The sequence below is a fragment of the Arvicanthis niloticus genome, chromosome 14, assembly GCF_011762505.2.
Source record: "Arvicanthis niloticus isolate mArvNil1 chromosome 14, mArvNil1.pat.X, whole genome shotgun sequence".
NCBI lineage: Eukaryota > Metazoa > Chordata > Mammalia > Rodentia > Muridae > Arvicanthis > Arvicanthis niloticus.
The window spans coordinates 26371949-26394701 of record NC_047671.1 but is presented as its reverse complement, the minus strand read 5'-3'; the positions used below and the strand labels follow the sequence as shown (position 1 = coordinate 26394701).

Sequence of the window (22753 nt, the reverse complement as noted above, 5' to 3'; positions counted from 1 at the left end):
TGGAATAATGTAAACTCAGCATTCATACATAGAATTAACAAACAAAATTATAAAATAAATGATATTGTGAATGTAACCCATTGGGAGAGAGAGATTTCTGGCCAAATATAGGGAGATTTTTCACACACTCATGTCTGGATTTCAATTTTTTAACTTTCTAGGTTATCATAGACTCCTGTCTCCAGGCATCCCTGCACCTCCAACTCCATGCACCTCCCTATACTTTCTGTCTTTTCTCCTCCTCCTTCCTCTTCCTCTTCCTTCCTCATCCTCCTCTTCCTCCTCCTCCCCCTCCTCTGCCTTCTCCTTCTTTCTTCTTTCTTCTTCTTCTTCTTCTTCTCCTCCTCCTCCCCCCCTCCTCCTCCTCGTCCTCCTCCTCCTCCTCCTCCTCCTCCTCCTCCTCCTCCTCCTCCTCCTCCTCCTCCTCCTCCTCCTCCTCCTCCTCTTTTTCTTCCAGAGTCCAACGAATACAGAAGATGATAAACAGAGGCTATTTTACTGTGGGGGGGGGGGGGGGAGTTCAAGATACAACCTCTGGGTTCCCCACTAGATGGTGTAGTTCATTTATTGAACTTGAAGTAAGCAATGGCAGGAAATGCTCTTCCATGTTTACTGACAAAAGCTGCTGGCTGTGTAATAAAATGCACTCCTTTCTACGCTAACTTCAAATGTTAATAAAAAGACCATCAATTGGGAAGGTATATTCTGTAAGTTATAACTTCTCAGCAGCAGATCTACTCCCTAAGAGCCTCTGCCTTAGAAGGCTTCACAGGGATACAGGTCTAGAAAGGAAACAGTCAAGCAGGGTTTGACAGACCCATGACAGTCACTTGCTTTTAAAAAGAAAGGGGTAAGCACAGAGATGGCAAGTATTTATCTTCCTTGGGGTCTGATAGCAAAGCTTGCCAAGTTACTCTGTTTTGAGTCCACACCTGGCTCAGTGGAATGTTCTCTCATTGATGACTGGCATCATGTGTGGACATGGGAAGCAGAAATGGCGGAGACAAGACAATTGTCATCTGGGGAGCGGAGGCTAGGTGTTTCTTATAGGACACTGTTGGCATTTTGGAAGGTTGTTTCTGCTTGCTGTTTGTTTGTTTGTTTCCAGTAAGGGCAGAACATTGAAGAGCTTTAGCTACAATTCATAGCAACAACCCAAACCTCAACACATCACTTGAACATTATTGTGCTATGCAAAAAAAAAAAAAAAAAAAAAAAAAAAATAGGAATTTATGTGAAGATTTAACTAGATTCCTCAAAAAATGAAGACTGTCTAGATTCTCGGACTAGGCTGAGTTTTGTAGTTAGAAGATACTGAGAATGGCATAAGAGCGGATGACCAGCAGAGAAGATGTTCAAGGTGACAGGCAGAACCTGGCAGCAGGCGATTGAGCCCTAGTTAACAAAAGAGAAGTAGAGACCCCCCATTGTGTGAAAAGGAGTTTTATTTAAATATCAGTGCTACTGGGATCCCTTCCCCCATCTTACTGCCCCACCATCAGTGTGTTCTTTGACTAGGATGCTGACTTTGTTAGCAGATCCTAAGCAGCTTTCTCTGCTGCACCTGACCACTTAGGTTACATGGAGAACAAGGAAGTATATGAGCTTAGAACCTATTTTCACAGTGTTTGTAACTCTGTAGATATCCTTGCAGAGACTTAAAAGGGGAGAAGGAGGAGGAGGGTGAGGAGGAGGAGGAGGAGGAGAAAGGAGGAGGAGAAAGAGAAAGGAGAGGGAGAAAGAAAGGGAGAGGAAGGAGGAGAAGATGAAGATGGAGAAAGAGAAGGAGAAGAAGAATATACTCTTGAGCAACAGAAACTAAGTGCTACACTTGTTTTCTCCTCAAGAGACCACCAGGAACACACCAACAGTTGAACAAGTTTGCATTGTAATCTTGGAGAAGCGTATCTTGGAGATCTGCAGAACACGCCTGTAAGAAAGTACTATAAGGTCCTATGTACTGTAGGAGATTGTATTGTTGAGTTCAGTCTGAGGTTTTCAAGTTTTAAAGAAGGGAAGCTTTGCTTTGGATTGGATACTCTCATAACTTAGACACGATCTTTCAAATGGGTGTCTTCAGAATCCTTAATTATAACTAAGGAAGATGAGTCTAAGGAAAAGTCATAACTGGTTAAACATCAGTCATTTTAATAGTCTTATTATAAGAGCATATCTCATATTTTGTGGCTCAGAGAATGTGCATATTTTGCTAGCATTCAGTCACGATTAAGCAGTTATGCAGGCTTTGTTGTGATTCATCACAGGCACAAAGTGACTTTGTCAGATATGAATGTTCTGTGAAATTGCTCATCTTACAGTGAGGCTTATACATAATGTTTCTTTCTTCTTTCTCACATTGTGTATTATTATTAAATAATTATGTATTTTTTTGGTTTTTTTTCCTAGGGTATAATCTGCAGAAGTGCATATATCTTTTGATTACTTCTGACAACCAGGAATCTAGGCAAATTTCTGATTCTCATGAAAAATATCTCCTGGCAAATGACCAGTTGTTGAAGTTAGGTCTGATTCTTCTTCCCAGTCCTATGCTCTCAGAAATAAGACTCAAACTCAAAATATATTTACAAATACCATGGCCATAGATCTTGGCTGTTCTCTGACTAGAATCATTACTTAAGATAACCCAGTTAGTTTTATCTACATTCTGCCATGTGGCTGGTTACCCGTGCTCAGGTACCATGTGTCTGTCTCCTCACATCTTCCAGGAAGGATCACCCACCTAACTCAATCCCAGAACTTTTTTCTGCCTCCTGGATGTTCCACCTTCTATTTCTTGCCTAGTCCATAAGCCATCAGATTTATTTATTGACAGGTGCTACAGCCATACAGATATAAGATGTTCTTTCCACAATCAGTAGCTCAGTTAATTTTTTAAACTATAAGTTTTTCAGTCAGGGATAACTTTCAATTTAATATTTTATCTCTAGAATCAAATATAGTTCCCATGTGTTTCATTAAATAAATCTCAAGCCAAATAAGAGCTGTCCAAATGATAAAATTTATTGATTTTAAACAAGGTAATAATAACAAATTTTCCCTTATGAGGAAAAGATGGTGCTTTAAGTGTCTCACTTATGCTGAATGAAGAATAATCAGGAACTGGACGTCAGACATTTCCCACTGTATTGGATTTGAAGAGTGAGATTCAAAGCTCTGAGGAAAAGTGACATAAATATTTATACACAATTTCTATGAGATAAACTTTCTTCTTCCTAATACAATTGTACACTAATTTTAATGGATGGGACCCTTGATTCTTAAACTCCTGGGTTACACATAGATCTTAGCCACAGAGATTTGCTTCTCATCTCACTAAATAATTCCACCACACCCTTCTGCCATGGAGTGCCCTTTGTTTCTGACCATAGTGAATAATTATAAGGGCTTTTTAGCAAAGATAGAAACCTGTGCCCTAAGAGATAGAAGGAAGGGGAATCAATACGTTGCTGTATCCTGGGGAAATCTTTTCAATTATAATGATCAGATTTATATAATTATGACAATTTTGGTAACCTCCTGGGGTATGATTTTGGGGATTGATGTGAAAACACTGAATAAACTATAAATAAGAAGACTGCCTATCAGGAGAAAAATTACATAATGGTCAAGAGACAATGCAGAGGAGCATAGGAAACAGTGAAAATATTGTCAGCAGAATCTTAGTTCCAAGAGAAATCCAATGACTCCATTTTTACACTAGATTGTTGTCAGTAGGCTTTACTTGCACATTCATATAAAAGTGACACAGCCTCTTTAGAGTCAAGACATCTATCTAAAACCCACTTGAAATGATGAAAAGAGGCAAGAAAATTAAGCTTGGAGTTCCTTTCTATACAGGAATGGGAATGCCTCTCCCATTCAACCCTACTATAGAATACTGCCATGAGTGTTATAAAAGCTCTGGTTTTGGAAATTATTTCTTCATAAAAGTATGCTGGTCTCCATATTGTTTGGCACAATAGTCTGAGAGCAATAGTACTTTGTTTGATGTTTGCTTTTCTTCCACTACACCTAGCCCCAGTGCCTGGAATTTACCAGGTACTTGTTAACTGCTCATAAGGCCAGTGACAGTTGTAAGATTTTCAGTGCTCAAGATAAAACTTAGGGCTTTATATCTGCTAGACAAGTCAAGTACTCTGCCCCTGAGATATATATCCAATCCAAGAAAGTGGTTTTTTTTTTTGTTTTTTTTTTTGTTTTTGTAAAATTCTAAATCTCTGTACAGATATGAAGTTCTAATCTTGAGATAAAAATATGGGAAGGTAAGCCCATTTCTTCTAGGAATCAAATTTGCAGATTTATTTTTAAGTTAGACAAGTCCCAAGTCTCACTAGGTTTCTTTTATTATATATAAACTGGAAGTAGATATTTTATACTTATTTGTAAGACTGTTCTGAATAGTGAATGAGATAATTCATAAGTAGAAACAAGCACAGTGTCTGTTATATAATACATTCTAAGGTAAAATTGGATACATTAATAAACCTTCAAAAGATTACGATCACGTATTTTTATACTTTATATTTGCTTATATATAATTTACACATTTTTTAAAGATTTATTTATTTTTTTATTTTTATGAGTACACTGCAGCTGTTTTCAGACACACACTGTAAGAGTGCATTGGATCCCATTACAGATGGTTGTGAGCCACCATGTGGTTGCTGGGAATTGAACTCAGGACCTCTGGCAGAACAGTCAGTGCTCTTAACCACTGAGCCATCTCTCCAGCCCTAATTTATATATTTTAAGTCCTGCCACCATATCCATCATTTGGTAGTTTCCTTTTTAAACTTAATATTATGTCACAGTTGTCTTTAGAAAATTTGATGCTAAATACATAACAAGATTTTTACGAATTATAGCTGGTGTATATGGAGCTCTGGGTATAATTCAATGGTGGAGTTATTGCCAGCATGTGCAATGCAGTGGATTCACCTCCGAACACTTCAATAAACAAGTTAAATTAATACATACATGTAATGAATCTTTAAGCAAAACCTAAAGCCAAAGACTTTGGGTACAGCAGTAAGCAGGAGCACTACTGGGGCCCACGCAAGAGAAGAGGCACACATGTAGTTAGAGAAAAAGTGTCTTTGCCCTCTTGTTATATCCCAGATGTGACCTAGGCTCACATTTTTTAACTCTTTGAAAATCTGAGAAGAGAAAAACGCAAGGCTTAAAGAAGCTAACAGTGAAAGCTGTGGGTTAGATGACTGGTATGAGAGAACTCCTTCTGAAACGGTGCAGGAGACACAGAATGGGTTCTGGATTGGAGAGAGAGAGAGAGAGAGGAAGAGAGAGGAATGGGGAGGGAGGGAGGGAGGGAGGATGAGCAGGAGGACAAAGGTGTACTAAACATCAAAGCACACGATAGACAAGGGTGCTTAACTGGCAGCACCACCATGGCTAAAGATACATATTGTAGTTAAGGAAACTACACTTTTTAGTCCCATTATTGTATGAAGAGATGCTAAACACTCAGAAATAGCTTAAGAAATATTTGCCAGTAAAGGGCAGCAGAGTGCCAATAGTCATAGTCCTGTCACACGCAGCAACACAAGTGCATTAACACAACCAGTGTTTCCCAGGAAATAGTAACTGTAGATGTACAATAAGTTATAGAAGGGAGCTGCTGTGGCAGCATTAGAGCTGTGACGGTAAATGAATTTTTTTTTGAAAACATCTCTACTGCTTCCTAACCACAGGATGCAAAATAATTTGATGTTGCAGAATCTGAAACCGTGACATCAAGAGCCCATTCTTCCTGATTCTGAATGTAAGAAAAGAAGTTATCGTAACCGACCTAGTGGAGTTGTGAGACAAAGGGCAAATACATTGGTAGAACTCAGAGTTCAGAAACGAAATATTTATAGTCAAGCAGTTTTTGATAAGAGCTGCTAAGACAAGCCAGTAAGGGAAAGAAGTGGATTTCTTCACCACGTTTCTAGGACAACTGGTTGATGTTCACATAGAAAACAATAAAACGGAATAATTCCCTAATACTATCGACAACACACAAAAACAAATAAACCATGCAGAAAAATGACACTGTGACAGAAAGGTGGATACAACTGAAATTTTTATATTACGTGAATGAAGTCGATCTCAGACAAATACTATGTGCTTTGTCTCATTTATGGTTTGTAGTTTTATATAGACACATCAAGTCTATATGTGTGTGCATATTTAAATATATATGGCATGGAATTACACATGAATCATCTAAGAGGACAAAGGGGACTACTGGGAGGCGCAGGAGAAGGGACATGGAGAGGGTGAGGAAGAATAGATTCAGTACTTAATATATACGTGTGCAACATTTAAAAACATTTAAAAGCCTAAATCCCACAATGCCTAGCATTTTTAATTCTCATCACTGGACACAAACAAACAAAACAAATAAAGACTCAGACCTCCAAGAACTTAGAGGTAGACATATCACTTTTTAAAATGTAAACATATTAGTCACTCTTTACTACCCCAAGTTAAATAGACTCTGAAGTACAAGCAATAGATCAATTGTACTTCATCGAAATGACTGTCTTCTGTGCTTTAAAGGACATGACTAGCAAAGTGAGAAGACAACTCATGTACTAAAGGAAATACTGACGTTCCCTTACCATATGATAAGAAAAATTATATATACATATATGGGAAATTGTACCCATAACAAAGGATACTTACAATTCCATAATAAAAACACAAATAATATGACTAGAGAGTGAGAAAGGAATTTGAATAAGTATATAATAAATGAATACTAATTTTATGAAATAATATATATCATTAACCATTAAGAAAATAGAAGGCATAATGCCACAGACTATTTCCGACCTATTGATGTGTTTTCATTCAAGTTATGGGTGATAACAAGCATTGACAAAGGTATATTGCTAGTGGCATTGTATTAGCAATGTTGTATCTAATTTGAAAACAATTTGATGATTCTGAAAATGTTAAATATAAACTTACCATATGCTCCCTAGAAAGTCTACTCATAGAATTACATTCAAAGAAAAATCATCAGTATATGTCTAAGTAGACATTTGTATATGAAAATCATAGCAACATTACTCACATTGGTCCCAAATAACAATTCAATGTCCATTAATGAATGAAAGAGTAGATGCAATTGTCATATTTTTCAGCCATAATAAGGCACAAAAAAATAATGTTCCCTACAGCATGGATGGGTCTTTAAAAACTCAGCCAAGTCACCAAAACCAGAAATGGAAGTCTTCATATAGTTTCATTTATAGAAATTGTCTAGAATAGGTAAAATGTAAAGGCAGAAGGTAGAAGGTAGGCTAGTAGTTTCCAGGAGCTTGCTGCCAAGAGTTGAAGGGGTTGGTTTCTTTTCTATGTAAATTATCCTAATTTGGCCTAAGGACCACTCCCCAAGAAGAAATTCGTGTCTGGCACTGCTAGGGTAACTAAGAGCCAGAGAGACTAGATATCCTAGTGACCTAGGGTAAAACCAAACACAACTGGTAAAAAAAAATGTATCAGTGAAATGATTCCCAATGATATTCTGCTATACTCATAGATCAATACCTTATTTAGTCATCATAGAGAGGTTTCCTCCATCAGCAGATGCAGAAAACCACAGCCAGGCACTATTCAGAGAGAGAATCTAAAATGGAGATCTCCATCAAATTCTTTCCCTCAGAGCTCAGGGGATGTTGTAGGAGATTTTGAGAGCCAGGGAAGATGGAGGGCACCAAGAGAATATTAGCCATTGAATCAACAACTAAACAAGGTGCACATGAACTCACAGAGACAGAAGCAGCACGAACAGGGCCCACACAGGTCTGCACCAGGTCCCCTGTGTATATATTACAGCTTTTAGCTTCAGATTTTATGGGACTCCTGACTGTGAGAATAAGTGGGTCTCTAACTCTTATGTCTGCTCTTGGAACTCTTTCCCTTCTGTCGGATTTTTTTATTCAACTTCAATATGATCATTTTTGTTTATCTTATTAAATTTTATGTTGTCATATTTGGTTTTCAATCTTTTAGAAGCCTGTTCTTTCTAATGAGAGACGGAAAGGGAGTAGATCCAGATGGGAGGGAAGAGAGATGGGGAGAAACTGGAAGGAGTAGAGGAAGGGAAAGCTATAATCAAGATGTATTGGATGAGAAAAGTATTTATTTTCAATAAAAGAAAATAATAAATCAATAAATCAATAAAATAACCCTGTAATCCAGTAGTAGTAGTAGCATTTAAATGGTTCTTATTATTTCCAGTGTGCTAAAATCTAGAGCATAATGATAAGATCTTAGGCTTGAAAGGTTTTTATTTGCCCCAGAACTTCAGGAGAAAGGGTTAGACAGTAAGTCTGAACAAAAGGTAGAAAGTGGAAGACCAATAAGAAGTTTAGGAAGAGAACAGCCATATGCTTATTTATTCAAAGGCATACATGTTATGGAATTATCATGGCTGCAACCTGAAAACCAAGGAGATGAGGCCTTGGGATCATCCAGAAGATCTCGTGTACTGTTGGGGAAAACTATAGAACAGGCTAACTTCCCTGAGTGAAAGAGCCAGGAAATATGCAAAGAGCAATAGGGGCACTGACTGTGAAGACAAGCTGACAGTGAGTGATCAGTCATGCTGGGTTTTTCATCACTTCTCTTTGTCAGAGCATCATATCCCAGGAAAACCCTTGGCTCCAAGGGATGCTTGTTTCTCTAGTTGGTCGCTACCAAAATGTAGGCTGTTATACACTATGCTAAGACCCACTATGCTAAGCTTCTTTAGGTGTTATCTTTTTCAACTAGAATAGCCAATCTCATACCCCAATTATGAGATTAAGATGTCCTAAATCATATAGTTTAAACATGAATTGAGATCCCAGCCTAGGTCTATCATATTAGAGTCTTTACTTCTAACAGTGTGTCCTGAAACACTGACTTAAAATATCAAGTGATAGCATTTATTTATTTATTTTTAAAGATTTATGTTTATTTATTTTATGCATGTGAGTCACTGTTGGTAATATTTTTAGTGCTGAATAGAGCGTTTTAAATTCTGAAGTGAATTTCATGCCCATTATTACAGTCACTCTTGAGAAGCATCTAGTTTCTTAGTTTGTTAAACAGGTGCTCACTAGTGACATAATTGATGCAAGCATTGTATAAAATCCAACAATAGATACCTTTATTTCTTTTTATGTCATGTGTCTTTTGTGTGGCATCAGATTAGAAATGAGAAAAAAATTTGCAATCTTTGGGGACAGCATGAGTTGAAAAAGGAAGGTAATATTTCATATGGAAACCATTAGAGGTAAATTGTACCTCTGTGTTTTTCCCTGATAAAATAGATTTACCATTAAAAAAAGAGTTCAGTTTAAACTGAGATGCGGAAGAAGCAGTAGTCCTAGAAGAGCCCAGAAAATTCTCTTAAGAGGATAAAATGTTGTACAATGCCTTAGAAGCAGAAACAGTCTTTCCACATTTGAAAAATAACCAGAAAGAAGAGATATTCTGGTTGAAGCATAAGGAATGGGTGAAGTAAAACTGGAATGTCAGGACATGAGGTTTGGGGGGTTATGAGCCTCCTCAATCTCCCTTACCACTTGACAGACTCGACCCAAAGCCTTCTGATTTCAAATACCGAGACTTCTTGCTTTGATCTGATCTTTTCAAGGGTAGTTTTTCAAATGTTTTTGAAAGATAAATTGTTCACATCCACTCTCCTAGTAAAACTAATGTTCAAAGCATGTGCAGAGAGGCTTCTCTTCTGAGCTTGGAGGTGGGACTTTGTTCCCCACTTCTCTCCCTCACCCCACAACTTTTAGATGGAGCCAGTGACCTACCAATTCTCAGTTTACAGATTCATATCTTGAGTTATTCATGTACGTTGTTTCAAAAACGGTAAATATTAATTAGCCCTTAGGGTCAGGTACATGTTAGATCTCCGAGGGCTTCCGATCTGGGAGGCAAGTCAACTTACATGTTGGCGAAACAGTACACGCAGGAGTTAGGATATGTAACATTATTAGAAGCACACAGTGGGCTGACTCTTATGGAGCATATGTGTTTCCTCTGTACAATCTTTTTTTGATAATGGTTGCACGAAATGACCTAAAACAAAACCCACAGGTTAAACTTTCTCTCCTCCCATGATCTCTGAATGGCTTCTAACATAAAGTATTTGTGTTTTGTTTGTGTAAAAGGGAACAATAGTAAAATGTTTCTCCCATATAAACCTCAATGATCAAAACTATATTCTGATAAATTCACCAAGCAGGGACCCTGCAGTTATCATTTTGTAAGGTAACTGAGGCTACGTAGCCCAGACCCTTGGCTGCACTAGAAATTTTTTAGAAGGAAAGAGAGCATTTTGAAGAAGTAATAAGAAGGACTGAGCCTTTATATTTGTTGTGGCAATGATCTTATTTCATCAGAGCCATATTCTAACTGTGGTGTTTGGAACAGTATCCTGTATGTGTTCCTTCCCCACACTGGCCATACTCAGGCCTCTGAGAATTAGGTTTCTAAAATAGAAAGGGAAGGAGTTGTGATAGCTGAATCATCCTGATATTTACCTTTTATTTTGTTTCTTTGGCAGCATAAAAATGGGAATAAACTTTGCTTGGAGCATTGTGAATATTAGAATAAGATATCTGTAGAAAGAAGAGAGACTGCAATGCCGGATACTGTGTAGCTCACTGGTCAGGCAGGTGCCACCAACAATGTCTTACTTTACTAGCAGTGCAGACCACAGGACAGTCCCATGTAGTGCAGTCTACACTAGGCGGTTCTGTGCTCTGAAAGTCTCCAATACTTCTCATTAAAGAGCTCTTTCCAAAGCTTCAACTACTTCAACCATTATTCCTCCCCTAAGTTCATGTGCTATTTCTCTTGAAATTGACAATTATTTATTATTTTATTTATTTACATTTCAAATGTTATCCCCTTTCCTGGTCCCTCCTCCATAAGTCCCCCATCCCATAGTCCCCCCTTTCACCTCTAAGATGGTGCATCCCCACCCACCTCCCCATTTCCACCTCACTTCTCTAGCATCTCCCTTCTCCGAGGCATCCCTAGGACCAAGTGGCTCCCACCAAGGCCAGACAAGGCAGTCGTCTGTTACATATGTATCAGGGACCACAAACCAGCCCACAGGCTTTCCTAATGATGCTAAATTTATCTTAAGCATAATTGTCAATAATAAATTTGAAGTTACAATTGCATTTTTCTAAAACATTAAAGGACAGCAGTAATTTTTGAAGTACGAGGTTCACTATCAAGTTAAGTAAAAGGGAAATACTGTCTCTAGCTCCTTTTTAGTGGCTAAGTCAGGATGGTGCGTTTGGTAGACTCTACCAAGTAGTGATGCTTTTGTGAGATACTCAAATATGCAAAAGTGACTTCTTAAATTGGATATGGACATAAGAAAATCATTTGTAAAGATTTATTTTTATTCTATGCACATGAGCGTTTTGCTTACAGGTATATATGCATACTGTATTCATGTCTGATGCCCTTGGAAGGCAGAAATGCTTGCTGCATCCCCAGAAACTGGAGTTAAGAATGGTTGTGAGTCATCATATAGGTGCTATAAACTGAACCAGGTTCTCTGGAAGAACAGTCAGTGCTCTTAACCACCAGGCTGTCTCTTCAGCCTCTATGGAAACATTTAATTAAAGAGAAGTATAGGTTTTTGTTGTTTGTTGTTTGTTGTTTGTTTTGTTTTGTTTTAGTAAGCTTTTAAAACAATGTTTTCCTGTGGCTTCAGGGAGCAGAGAAATGATATGAATACATTACTAATGTATGCAATTCCTCTCCAATTTAAAAGTTATCTAATTTATATACTCAGTTACACAAATTGAAATAGTATGTGTCCCTAAATACTTTCTATTTACTAGAATCTAGAAAAATGGGACAAGGGGCCTCGGCAAGAAGAAAAGACACTGTGAAGCATGCAGGACTTCATCTTGACAACACTAGGTATTACTGACTTAAGTAAAAAGACATTTCACTTAGATTTATGTTGTCTAAATCTCAGTCTCATGATTAAAGTAGAAGTTGGCTAACATTTTCTCTTTCAAGCAAGGTGGTAAATATTTCACCAGCACATCATCATCATCATCACCATCACCACCACCACCACCACCACCACCACCACCACCACCACCACCACCACCACCACCACCACCGTCATTGTGACCATTTAACTTCTAGGTAACTACCAAACTATATAGCAACCTGAAAACAGCCACAACTACAACGGGAGCAGCAGGAAGAAGCACACTTTGATCCCAAGAAAGTCTCTTTCCTAAAACAGGTGACCCTGCTGTGCCAGTGCTTGGAGTAGGTTATTTGTAAGGGTGATGAGAGAGGAAATGAAACATCAAATTAGGAAGTTTCTCTGTTCATGGGAAAAGGTTATGAGAGTGTGTGGTCAACCCCCAGGATTGATTTTGACAGCGATATTGAGTCTGAATCATAGGAAACTGAAATCATGAAGATGGAACATGGCCCGATGCTGTTTCATATGGCTTAAAATAATAGAAACTCTACAGGTATGGGAAATCATTCTTGTATAGAGGCAAACTTACCTTAAATGAAGTTTCACTGATAACATCTGTAATGAAAATTTTAGAATACCTAATAAAACAATGAGGTATTGAAATGTGCAGCCCACTAAATTAGTAATATACTTATATTAACCATGGAAGTCATAGAAAATTGCCCCCATTACACAAGGTTCTTCTGAAACCTGTCTGATCCCCCAATTTTTCCTTTCTCTCTTCTTGTTCAAGAACCTCAGCAGTTAAGAACATTTGCTGCTTTACTGACGACACGCGTACAATTACCAGTATCTACACAGCAACTGACAACCATTTGTAACTCCAATCCCAGGGTATCTGACACCCTCTCCTGGCCATTATAAACACCAGTCACAGACATACATGAAAGCGAAACACCCATACACATAAAGTAATATACCTTTTAAAAGACCCTTAATATTTTGTCTGAAAACTCTTTGACCTATTTCTCTATTTTATGCTCTATTTTAAGCAGGAAGGACACGACCTCAAGTTTCATTGTCAGGGACTCAGTACTGGGGCCCACAGGTATTGAGCAGATTTGTTTCAGAGGAAGATTTAGTCTTTCATAGTTATCTTAGCTATTTGTTGACAGACACTGCCCCTCCCCCTCCACACACCTTCACTGATGATTATTTCTGTTTCTAATAAAGCCTTTCTCTCTATATATTTTCTTACTGTTGATAAGGAAGCTTCTTTTTGTGGAAATTCTATGTCAATAGTTACCTAAAATATCGGCAGCTTTGTATTTTATATTCTGCTTTGCAGCCTTAGTGTTTTTCAATCACTGCTCTGGGACAACCCTTCACCTGTCCTCCTACTTCAGCACTGATGTAGCAATTAACCACCTCCTTCTATTGTATCAGGTCCATGCTGAGACATCCAGAGACTTGATTTTGAATAGTCTTTTAATAGTAAGCTGTTTCCAAAGCTGATGCTACTTTGCTTAGAATGCTTTGTGTACGCACATGAGTTACACATTCATGTGTGTGTGTGTGTGTGTGAGAGAGAGAGAGAGAGAGAGAGAGAGAGAGAGAGAGAGAGAGAGAAGAGAGAGGGGGGAGGGAGGGAGAGAGAGAGAGAGAGAAAGAGAGAGAGAGAGAGAGAGAGAGAGAGAGAGAGAGAGAGAGAGAGAGAGAGAGAGTCAGGGGGAAATTAGAAAGAAAAGGTCAAACAAACACTGATAGTCAACACAGAAGGCCAAATTATCTCTCATATATTGATTGAAGTCTTCACAGACCATTGCTTTAAAACCCAAGTCCAATGCTGTCTGTGGTAGATTTCTTGGAATATTAAAAACAACAACAAAACAAACAAAAAATACCCCATCAATCACTCATACTCATTCTGGTTAAGATATTAAGTTCTTTTATCTTATAGTATATCCAAACATTCCTACACCTAAACAGTAGTAATTATTCATTTGTTCCACCACCCTGGAATGTTCAATGCTCATTCCTTCCCTGGGGATCTTTGACAGATGCTTACATGAGAAATAATAGCTAGTAACCAAGAAAGCCAAGAGGAAAGCTTCTGGCCTTTCCATGAGAAGAAATGTAATTTCTCTCTCTCTCTGGATTCCTTCAGCCCAGAATTTCTTAACAAGAGCCCCAGGGATGAGTTCTGCTACAGAACCAGTGACCGTGACCCGGAGATGAGAATGTCAGACCCGATTATGAAGTCACTCTGTAAGTGTTCTATTTCCATGTGACAGCAAAAGAAGAGTCGATAGGTTCTCAAACACCAAGAAGACTTCTAGGGGAAATATTTCTTGCTAACAGATGGAAGAGTGACACCCTCTTATTTTGTTTCCTTTATTGTTATTTGGTTGTGTAGCATTCTGCTTTTTCTCAATAAGGAGGAAACAAAGACATACAAGACTAACTTAGAATGAGTATCCCTGGGGATTCTTTTTAGCAATATTTGCCACCTATGCTTTCTTCTGTCAGTCACAGATTCTGATTCAGTGAGTTCAGGACACTAGAGGGTTACCATCCATTCCTTCCCCCTTATTCCCTAGAGGCAATTACCTTTTTATTAACTCTTATTATACCCATCCCTCCCTCTCTGGACATATCCATATTCAATATAAGACATTTAGATAAACAGTCCCGGCCATGGAAACTCAAGAGCATTATGTGCTATTTCTATTAATCTATCTGGATTTGAAGATCACAAAAAGAAATAAATTCTACACTAAAGGGTCTAACATTACAGATTCAATGAGGCTTAGTTTAGATCTTTACCAAAATGACACTGTGAGAAAAATGAAGCTACCTTTTAAGAATGTAGGTTTCTAAAATCTCAAGATCTGTTCTCAGATTACCTGGGAACATGAAGTTATTTCCTGGGAACATGAGTGCTGTGGCCTGTTTGGTCAAAGTGAACTGTCTTGGAACAGATAGTTCTTTCCATAGAGCAAGAGAGACAGAAGAAAAAGTCAAGCCACTTAGCTGTCCCATGTCTAAAAGCCTTATTAGTAAGGTAAGTTCTGCCTGTTTTCAGAGCCTCAGTTTCCCCCTTGTGAAATAATCTACCAGTCTTGTGGATTTTGCAAGTCAATTCCAGATTGTGAGGTACAATGTGCAAACCACTTAGGACATATATTCCCTTCAGTCCATATTTGGGGTATCATAATAAATTCTGGATTCTCCTCTTGGAGTGGGACTTTGTGGACTATCAATACAGTGAAAAATCTGGAGTCATAAGTCTTATGAATAGTAATGAACCTGGCCTATTTGCTATGAGAAATACAGATATAAATGTTGGGGGCCAACTTTTAGCAGAAATCGGCTATCAGCTTTGCAGCCATCTTGATCCATATACCCTGACATGAGACTTGGATTACAATAGCCTACAACAGCTGAGCACACTCCGATAATCTTGGTTTAGATACCTTGAGATTAAAGGCTCGTGAGATTAAAGGTGTGTGAGATTAAAGGTGTGTGACTTAAGAGTATGACTTAGAAGTATAGAGATCAGAGTTAGAGACAAGACCTAAGGGCATGATTAAAGGTGTAACTTAGAGGCATGGCTTAGAAGTAAGACATATAAAAGGCAGAGGCAGACAGTAGAGATTCAGACTATAGAGAGACTATAGAGAGAGAATCAGAGACAGCAGACAGAGGAGACACAGCAGGAGACACTTAGAGGAAGAGAGACTGAAGAATAAACGGGATTGAATCACACCTTGTCTGGTCTCCATTCTTCGAGTCTGCCCTCACCCTCACTCTTGCTGAACCCCGACCCGCAGACCGGAGCGGCAGCTTGGGCCAGGATACACTGGCTGCCCAAACGTGGGTTGGCCTGGGCCTCAACATTTTGCCTGGGCTGCAACATTTATTTTGGCCCCCAACGTGGGGCTAGTGTGGACCCCAACATATAAAAAGACTCTAGATGATCTTTGAGTGCTTTGGAGATTTCTTGTAGAATGCCATGGTTGTTTTCTAGTTTGGGGGTAAAGACAGCAGGAATGGCAGCTGGCATTCAGGCTCACTCATAGTAGCTAGCAGTCTCTCCATCCCACAGCTCAGAAAACTAGTGCAGAAAACTAGGAAGAAATTCCCTCCAAGCTCCTGCTACACTGGTTAGTAGCTGCTATATTCAAAGTTAGAGCTACTTCCAGAACTCACTAAGGTAATATTCCATTATCTTGATCTTTGAATTAGCATAAAAAGCACAGAGCTCGGGGAACATCTTATTCTTTGTTGCATCTTGTACTTCTGCCCTGTGCTGGCACTTTGTGCATCCATTAGTGTTGCTCAAAAGATTATCTGAACAAATCGTTTTTCTGATTACGCAAGATGCCTAACTACAAGCAAGCTGGACTATGGGGACCTGAGTTCCTTACTTTAGAGACAAAAAAATCAAATGTTTAATCACAATCTCTTAGAGATACTGATTCACCCCTCTCTTTGATTTGTAAGCGAGAGAAAAGTCTGTCTTGTGGCGCTGTGATTTCTGCCCCCAGACCTCCTCCCCATCTCTCTCTATAGAGTCTAACAAAAGTCAGGCTGACCTCCAACCTCCAACCCACAACCTCAGCCTCAGCTTTCCGAAGGCTACATTTACAGGTATGGTCTATCCCATCTGGCACTTTTTAACATCCGTTAATGACAGCCACAAAATGCATTTTTCTCATTGTCCTCCACCTAAAAAGCATTACCCCACCATCTCTGAGATGACAGTGTCTCATGGCATTCCTAGGTATTCCTTAGGTAGCAGGAAGTCAAGGGGTTGATGGTTGTCTGGTAAAGACAGCTTCACATGGTAAGACCAAAAAGATGAGAGGCAAAGAGCACTGAGCTGAGGAAGGCCAGCGCTAAGTGACGAGGTGGAAGAGGCCACGTAGTATACAGCCCATCCCTGTATTTGTGTTCTTTCAAACAAGAGGGTTGAGATTTAAGACCCAACCACGTATCATCCAAACCGTCGAAACCCAAAAGCATTCAGCCTGGAAACACGTCTCATTGTTCTTTTCATTCTCAAAGCATGCCCACTAAAGATTTACAAAAGAGAAATTAGATCAAATGAGGTGGCCATCAAGTGTGACTTGTGATCTTGTGATGTCTTTTCCAGTGCACGACAACTGGAATTTCTTTTCCTGAGACACAATTGCCTTTCATGTGTATTCACAAGCACTTCATCTCCCCAAGGGCAAACATTTAAATTACCTAACATTTGCTTCATAAAAAGAAGGTGAAGACAAATGACAATTACTAAATCTATACACATTTTCTCAGCCCCATACTTCACCATTACAATCCAGGAAGCTTGTCTCTACTTGTCAGAGAATCCAAAAGGAGAGATTACAAATGAAGACTCTCATACTGACTAATGCAATGTACTAGAGAACTATCAATAGCTTTCAATGTACCATATTCAATTAAAATTCTTTTACGTTACATTTTTACTTTATTTTCAAAAGAATCATAACAAAGCTTTTTTTTCCCCTAGATTTTAATTTGGGGGGAGTACAGTATGGGAGAAACTGAATAAAATCTCAAGGATGCCACGTACCTGTTACCCTTCATATATGTTTAAAAATAAAAGCATTGAATAGGTCAAAGAGTCTCCTGGATCCTAATTAACCACCTCTTCTTTAGCTGTCAAGGGAGGTCTGGACCACACTTGACCTGTATGGGGAATGGTTTTCAGCCTTTGAGGGATTCAAACCTGGGAAGTTGTCTGATCCTGTTTTGCCTGATTCCCTTGGAGGATTCATTTCCACTCTCATAGAAAATACAATTGAGAGCAAAATCCCCTTTCACTGTTTATGATGTTTTAGAAATACAAATCTGCAGATCAAGCTGACGCTCTCTGCCTTAAGAAGGTATGTCTATCTCACTGCTAGGACTTTCTGTGAGCCTCAGACTGACCCTGGCCCACACCATCTTCTCTCAATGCTGTGTCTGGGTGACTCTTTCTCATTTCTAGCTTTAAGGTAAAATCTGAAGCTGCTGGAAAATTTCAGCTTACTTCTCACAAAATTTTTAAGCACTCATACACACAGGATATGCTGCCTTTATCTGTCTGTTCATCTGGCCTTTATGGGCACAGAAACATCTTGCAGGTTTAAAAGAACCAATAAAATTATAAATTACTAGGCATTGTTCTTGTGTGTGAATGAAGAGGGTAAAATGGGATGTAAAAAATAATTGTTGGATGGGCTTGGGGTTCAGCTTCTGGACGGATGTTTACTGAGCCTGTGTGTGTCAACCCTGCACAATAAAGCTGTTTTCTGGATCATATCAGTTTGGGTATCTTGTTTCCCAATGCACTCCCACCCCACAATACCTGGACTACAGAATGAGACTGTGTCTCACTCTTCTCCATGAATATACTCCATGACTATAGTTAATAATTGATAATATATTATTACTTGAACCGGAGGCTATGACTTCAAAGTTTGTATTCTTAACTTTCATGTTAATTTGTTGTCCCTTTATGAGACATGGATTCAAAGAGAGCAATGATGCTGCTTAAATTGCTTAAAAGACTTTATTACTCCATAAAACAATTCGCTGGACTATGAAATATGTCACTGAATCAGAATAAAATGGTTAAATCAAGTTCTTGAATAGTAAGCCCTCACATAATTATTTTATAGTAATAATAGCTAGACATTCTTTAACCAAAGGCAAAGGGATACACTAAACTCATTATAAGAATGTGGTATTTGGAGTCACCATAATGCAGTAAGTATGTATTGTTTCCCTTTGTAAAAATGAAGGATTTGAAACTAAAAGTGAAGTGACTTGACCAGTTACATATTATGACAAGGCTGGAGACCAATAAAATCTTACTTTACCTCAGTCTATTTGACCTCTCATCTATTGGCCTCAATTAACAGCCATTTGAATCTAGAATAACTTGCATATAACCAGCTTCAGTATGAAAAAGTTAATTCTTAGCAAACTACAAACACATTAGTTTGCATGACTATGTATGATCCTAAGTTACATCTTCCACACAATATAAGGTATAAAGGGGACTTCTTTATAGATTAAAAAAAATAAATCAGTGATGGCTAATCTTTATTCTCAACTTTACTGGATTAAGAACCATGTATCCGACATGTGTCTAGGTGGGTCCCTAAGAGCATTTCCAAACTGGCTTAACCTGAGGTGCCAGAACCTAGCATGGGTGTTGGCACCACCATCCCATGAACTATAGTCTTGGACTGGATAGCCAAGAGAAGAAGGAACATCCTCTGAACACAATCATTCATCTTTCTGCTTCCCGGGAGAACACAATGTGACTAGGTACCTTATGCTTCTGCCACCAGAGGGACTATGACCTGTTTAGCTGTGAACCACAGTGAATACTTTCTCCCTTAAGTGATATTTTTTTTTTGCCCTACCAATGAGAAAAACAATGAACATGTCACCTTTAGATTATGCAAATTTATTAATTCTATACCAGGTGTGTAAAAATAAACATTTGTTTCCAAACAAGTTTTCATATAGAATAAAATTAAAATGACTTATTTGGAGGTTTTTTTTTTCACCAGCTCTTAATTTGTGCCTGCTGACGTGAAGTTTTCTTCAAAGCTTTGTATAAAAAATAATTAATTGCCAGATTCAGTTCCCACAGCAAAAATGAGATTATTGTGATTGCCCTTCTTGGGAAGATAGAGAACTTTTTAGAAAAGGGGCCGTATATTTATATTCATATGGAAGTTAAGTTTACTAAATGATTCAAAACTATATTGAAGTCCTCAAAAACCGTGAAATGAACAAGTGCATGATGTGTTTTAAGAAAATTTAAATCTTATGTTGGTCATAGATGACGAGTTAATCAATGTTCAATTCTACCCAATAAAGTAAGAATATCCCGCTGATGCGGACTTGACATGAGCATGCCTGACGGATTGTTTCTGACAAGAGAACCGCTGTTCACAGCAGAGATTAGTAAGGTCAGCCACCTTCCAGGGACCTCTTGGGAGACTTCGTTGTACAGAAAGGAGTTGGGGTAGATTAACTCCAATCCTGAGATGCCACAATCAGGGACTTATTGTCAGACTAATTTGTCTTTGTCATGAAAGAACTCCAAGATTTTCTGGACATAGCTTCTCAGTTGAGACGATTAAATGGAATAGGGTTTACTGTTCTTTTTTGGCATGGAAACGTACACACTACTGTTCTTGATGTGCTGACAGTGGTTAAAGGCAGTAATACTGAGGTGAGGGGAGTGAGCTGCTATGAGTCACCATTCTGTGGTTACATTCTGGCCAGATGTGTCATCTTGATTAAGAAATGGCAATTTTCACGAACAGAACCCTAAACTAATTTAAAAAGATTTAGTGAGTCACTGGGAAAAAATTCCTCCCGAAAGATGATTACATAATATGACCTAAATTAACTCCTGTTTACATTTGGCTGGCCTATTAGCACTTCTTAGTGTGTTCACATCTTCTGTGTCAGTTGACTAACATACAGACTTGAGGTGCATAGTGCCATTTTCTCATTTTATAGAGACAGAGACTGGTCTTGAGAGATGTTAAGTCACCCAAGATCTCAGAACTCCAGAATGATGGCAGGACAACGCTTTAGAAGCAGATCCTTGAGTCCAGTATTTCACACAATAGATTCCTCTTCATGTGTGTTTGGTGCAATGATCAGGATGGTTGTTATCACTGGCTATTTGGTTCCCTTATTTACATTCAACTAGAAGGCTTTTAGGACAGATTACAGCATGGCTCTAAGCTTATAAGCACATGTCTTAATCCTAGTTGCCGCAGGTTGAGTGGTGACACACTCTCCAATAGGAAATGTACAGTTCACATACAGTAGTACAATGAGTGTAGCTAGTGAGAGAGATAGCCAAATGTCTATGAATCTACCTGTTTTCTGTAGGAAAAAAACATCTGGCATTCTCGAAGCACTGGATTATGATCTCTGTGGATATGTTGTTAATGATCCACTGTGCAGACCGAGTGCTCCCTGGCTCTTTGTAATTGCCTTCTTTCTAAGCAGGGCTGACTACAAGTTCAAGTATGTGTGGATGGAGCAGGAGCTAGACATTTAGGCTGCAGGGGTTGCACTGTTGAGGACCAAGTCTGATTCCCAGGACGTATGTAGTGGCTTAGAACCATCTTTAAATCTATCTCGAGGGGATTCAACACCCTCTCCTCACTGCTGGGGCATGGCATGCACTGAACAGACGTTCATGCAGGCAAAATATTTATACATAAAATAAAAGTAAATAAAAATTTTAAATTGTTTGAAGAGCTAGAAGCACTTATATACAGTCTAGTAATTGTCAAGTGCTTGCTGCTTTTAAAAGGAAGGAGAGCATTTACACTTCTCGCTCTGCCCAAGAGGAAGCAATTATCCTGCCTCAAACTTTTACAAAATATTTTTTGGCATGAAATACAAAATGGTGTTTTCTGCATGTTTCTCCAAGTTTTTCTACCGTCATTTGTGGAAGATGATAGCTTTTCACATACACACACACAAGGGGAAAGGAGGGAAGGAGGGATTAAAGGAGGAAAGGGGGAAGGGAGGGAAGGACAGAAAAAGACAGAGAGAGGCAGAGAAGTAGAGAGAGATAGAGAGACACACAGAGAGATTTGTCTCTTTGTCAAATATCAGATCCATGTTCGGGTCTTCTGTTTTGCTCTGTTGCTCTACATACTCGCTTGCTGTAGGCAAATGGACAGACCTAGAAAAGATTCTATTGAATGAGTTCACCCAGAGCCAGATAAGCAAATACCACATGTTCTCTCTGACTTGAGACTCCTAGTTTCAAATCGTCAGCTGTGCATATACAATGGAGTAACCACAGAAATCAGAAAAGTGTAAGAGGACCATAGGAGGGGAAGGGTCCTCAGAGGGGAACCATAGGATGCAGGTGATAGGAGCCCCAGCTGGGGAGGAAGGAGGGCGGTCAACACAGAAGGAAAAGGAGGAATGAGAGATAAATGGCACTAAAGTTGTTTGATAAAGCCTCAAAAAAATTACATTACTTCTACTTATTTTATAGTTACTTAAAATTATATACAATGCTTGTAAGTGTGTATGTATGTATGCATATGTATATATATGCCTCTGTTACATATATGTACACATATATATTGAAATGAAGTTAAGCTGCTTAGACCAACAATGCTCCCCACATTTTTCTGCTACCAATCCTATAATTAATGGTGCCCACAGGTACTGTAGACTAACAAAAACTCCAATACCAGACACAAGAAACCTTCCTTTCAAATAGGCGATGAGTGTAGTTCAGGTGACTTCTAAAACATTATAGTTTATTGATGTAGCCCTTGGTTGCCTCTCAGGGTTGGAGGAGAGGCCTCTATTGCTGAAGATATTGTACACTTAGGTGATAGAACTCAGATGATTTGAGCTGTATCTGAAGTAAAAGTCTTTCCTATGGTCTAGTTTCCATGGTTTCAGAAAAATACTATGCAATCTCCCAAGGGAGAAAAGCGATTAAACAATTCTACTCAGCTGTAACATGTATAAATCATGGCAAGATATGCATGAAGATGTTGATGAGAACCAACAATGTCTGATTGGACTTAAGAGCCAGTCAACAGGAAGGAAATCATTCCTGGTACTGAAAAAATCTAGCCAACTGTCCAAGGCTAGTGGATTCTCAGAAAAGAATTGACTTCTGCCACTTGGGTAGACCAACATAATTCCTTAGTATATTCTAAATCT

The 22753-nt window shown here is 38.7% G+C and overlaps 1 protein-coding gene across 1 annotated transcript; it reads right to left on the bottom strand.

Moving 5' to 3' along the window:
* Positions 1-3083: 3083 nt before the first annotated feature.
* LOC143434396 (ovomucoid-like) lies at positions 3084-14167 on the bottom strand. Its single transcript, XM_076913024.1, has 4 exons — positions 14070-14167; positions 12591-12616; positions 9980-10110; positions 3084-3174 (listed from the first exon to the last, which is right to left on the bottom strand). Exons 1-4 carry the CDS (start codon positions 14125-14127, stop codon positions 3114-3116), a joined length of 276 nt encoding a protein of 91 aa, XP_076769139.1. The 5' UTR covers positions 14128-14167; the 3' UTR covers positions 3084-3113.
* Between the last annotated feature and the right edge of the window lie 8586 nt (positions 14168-22753).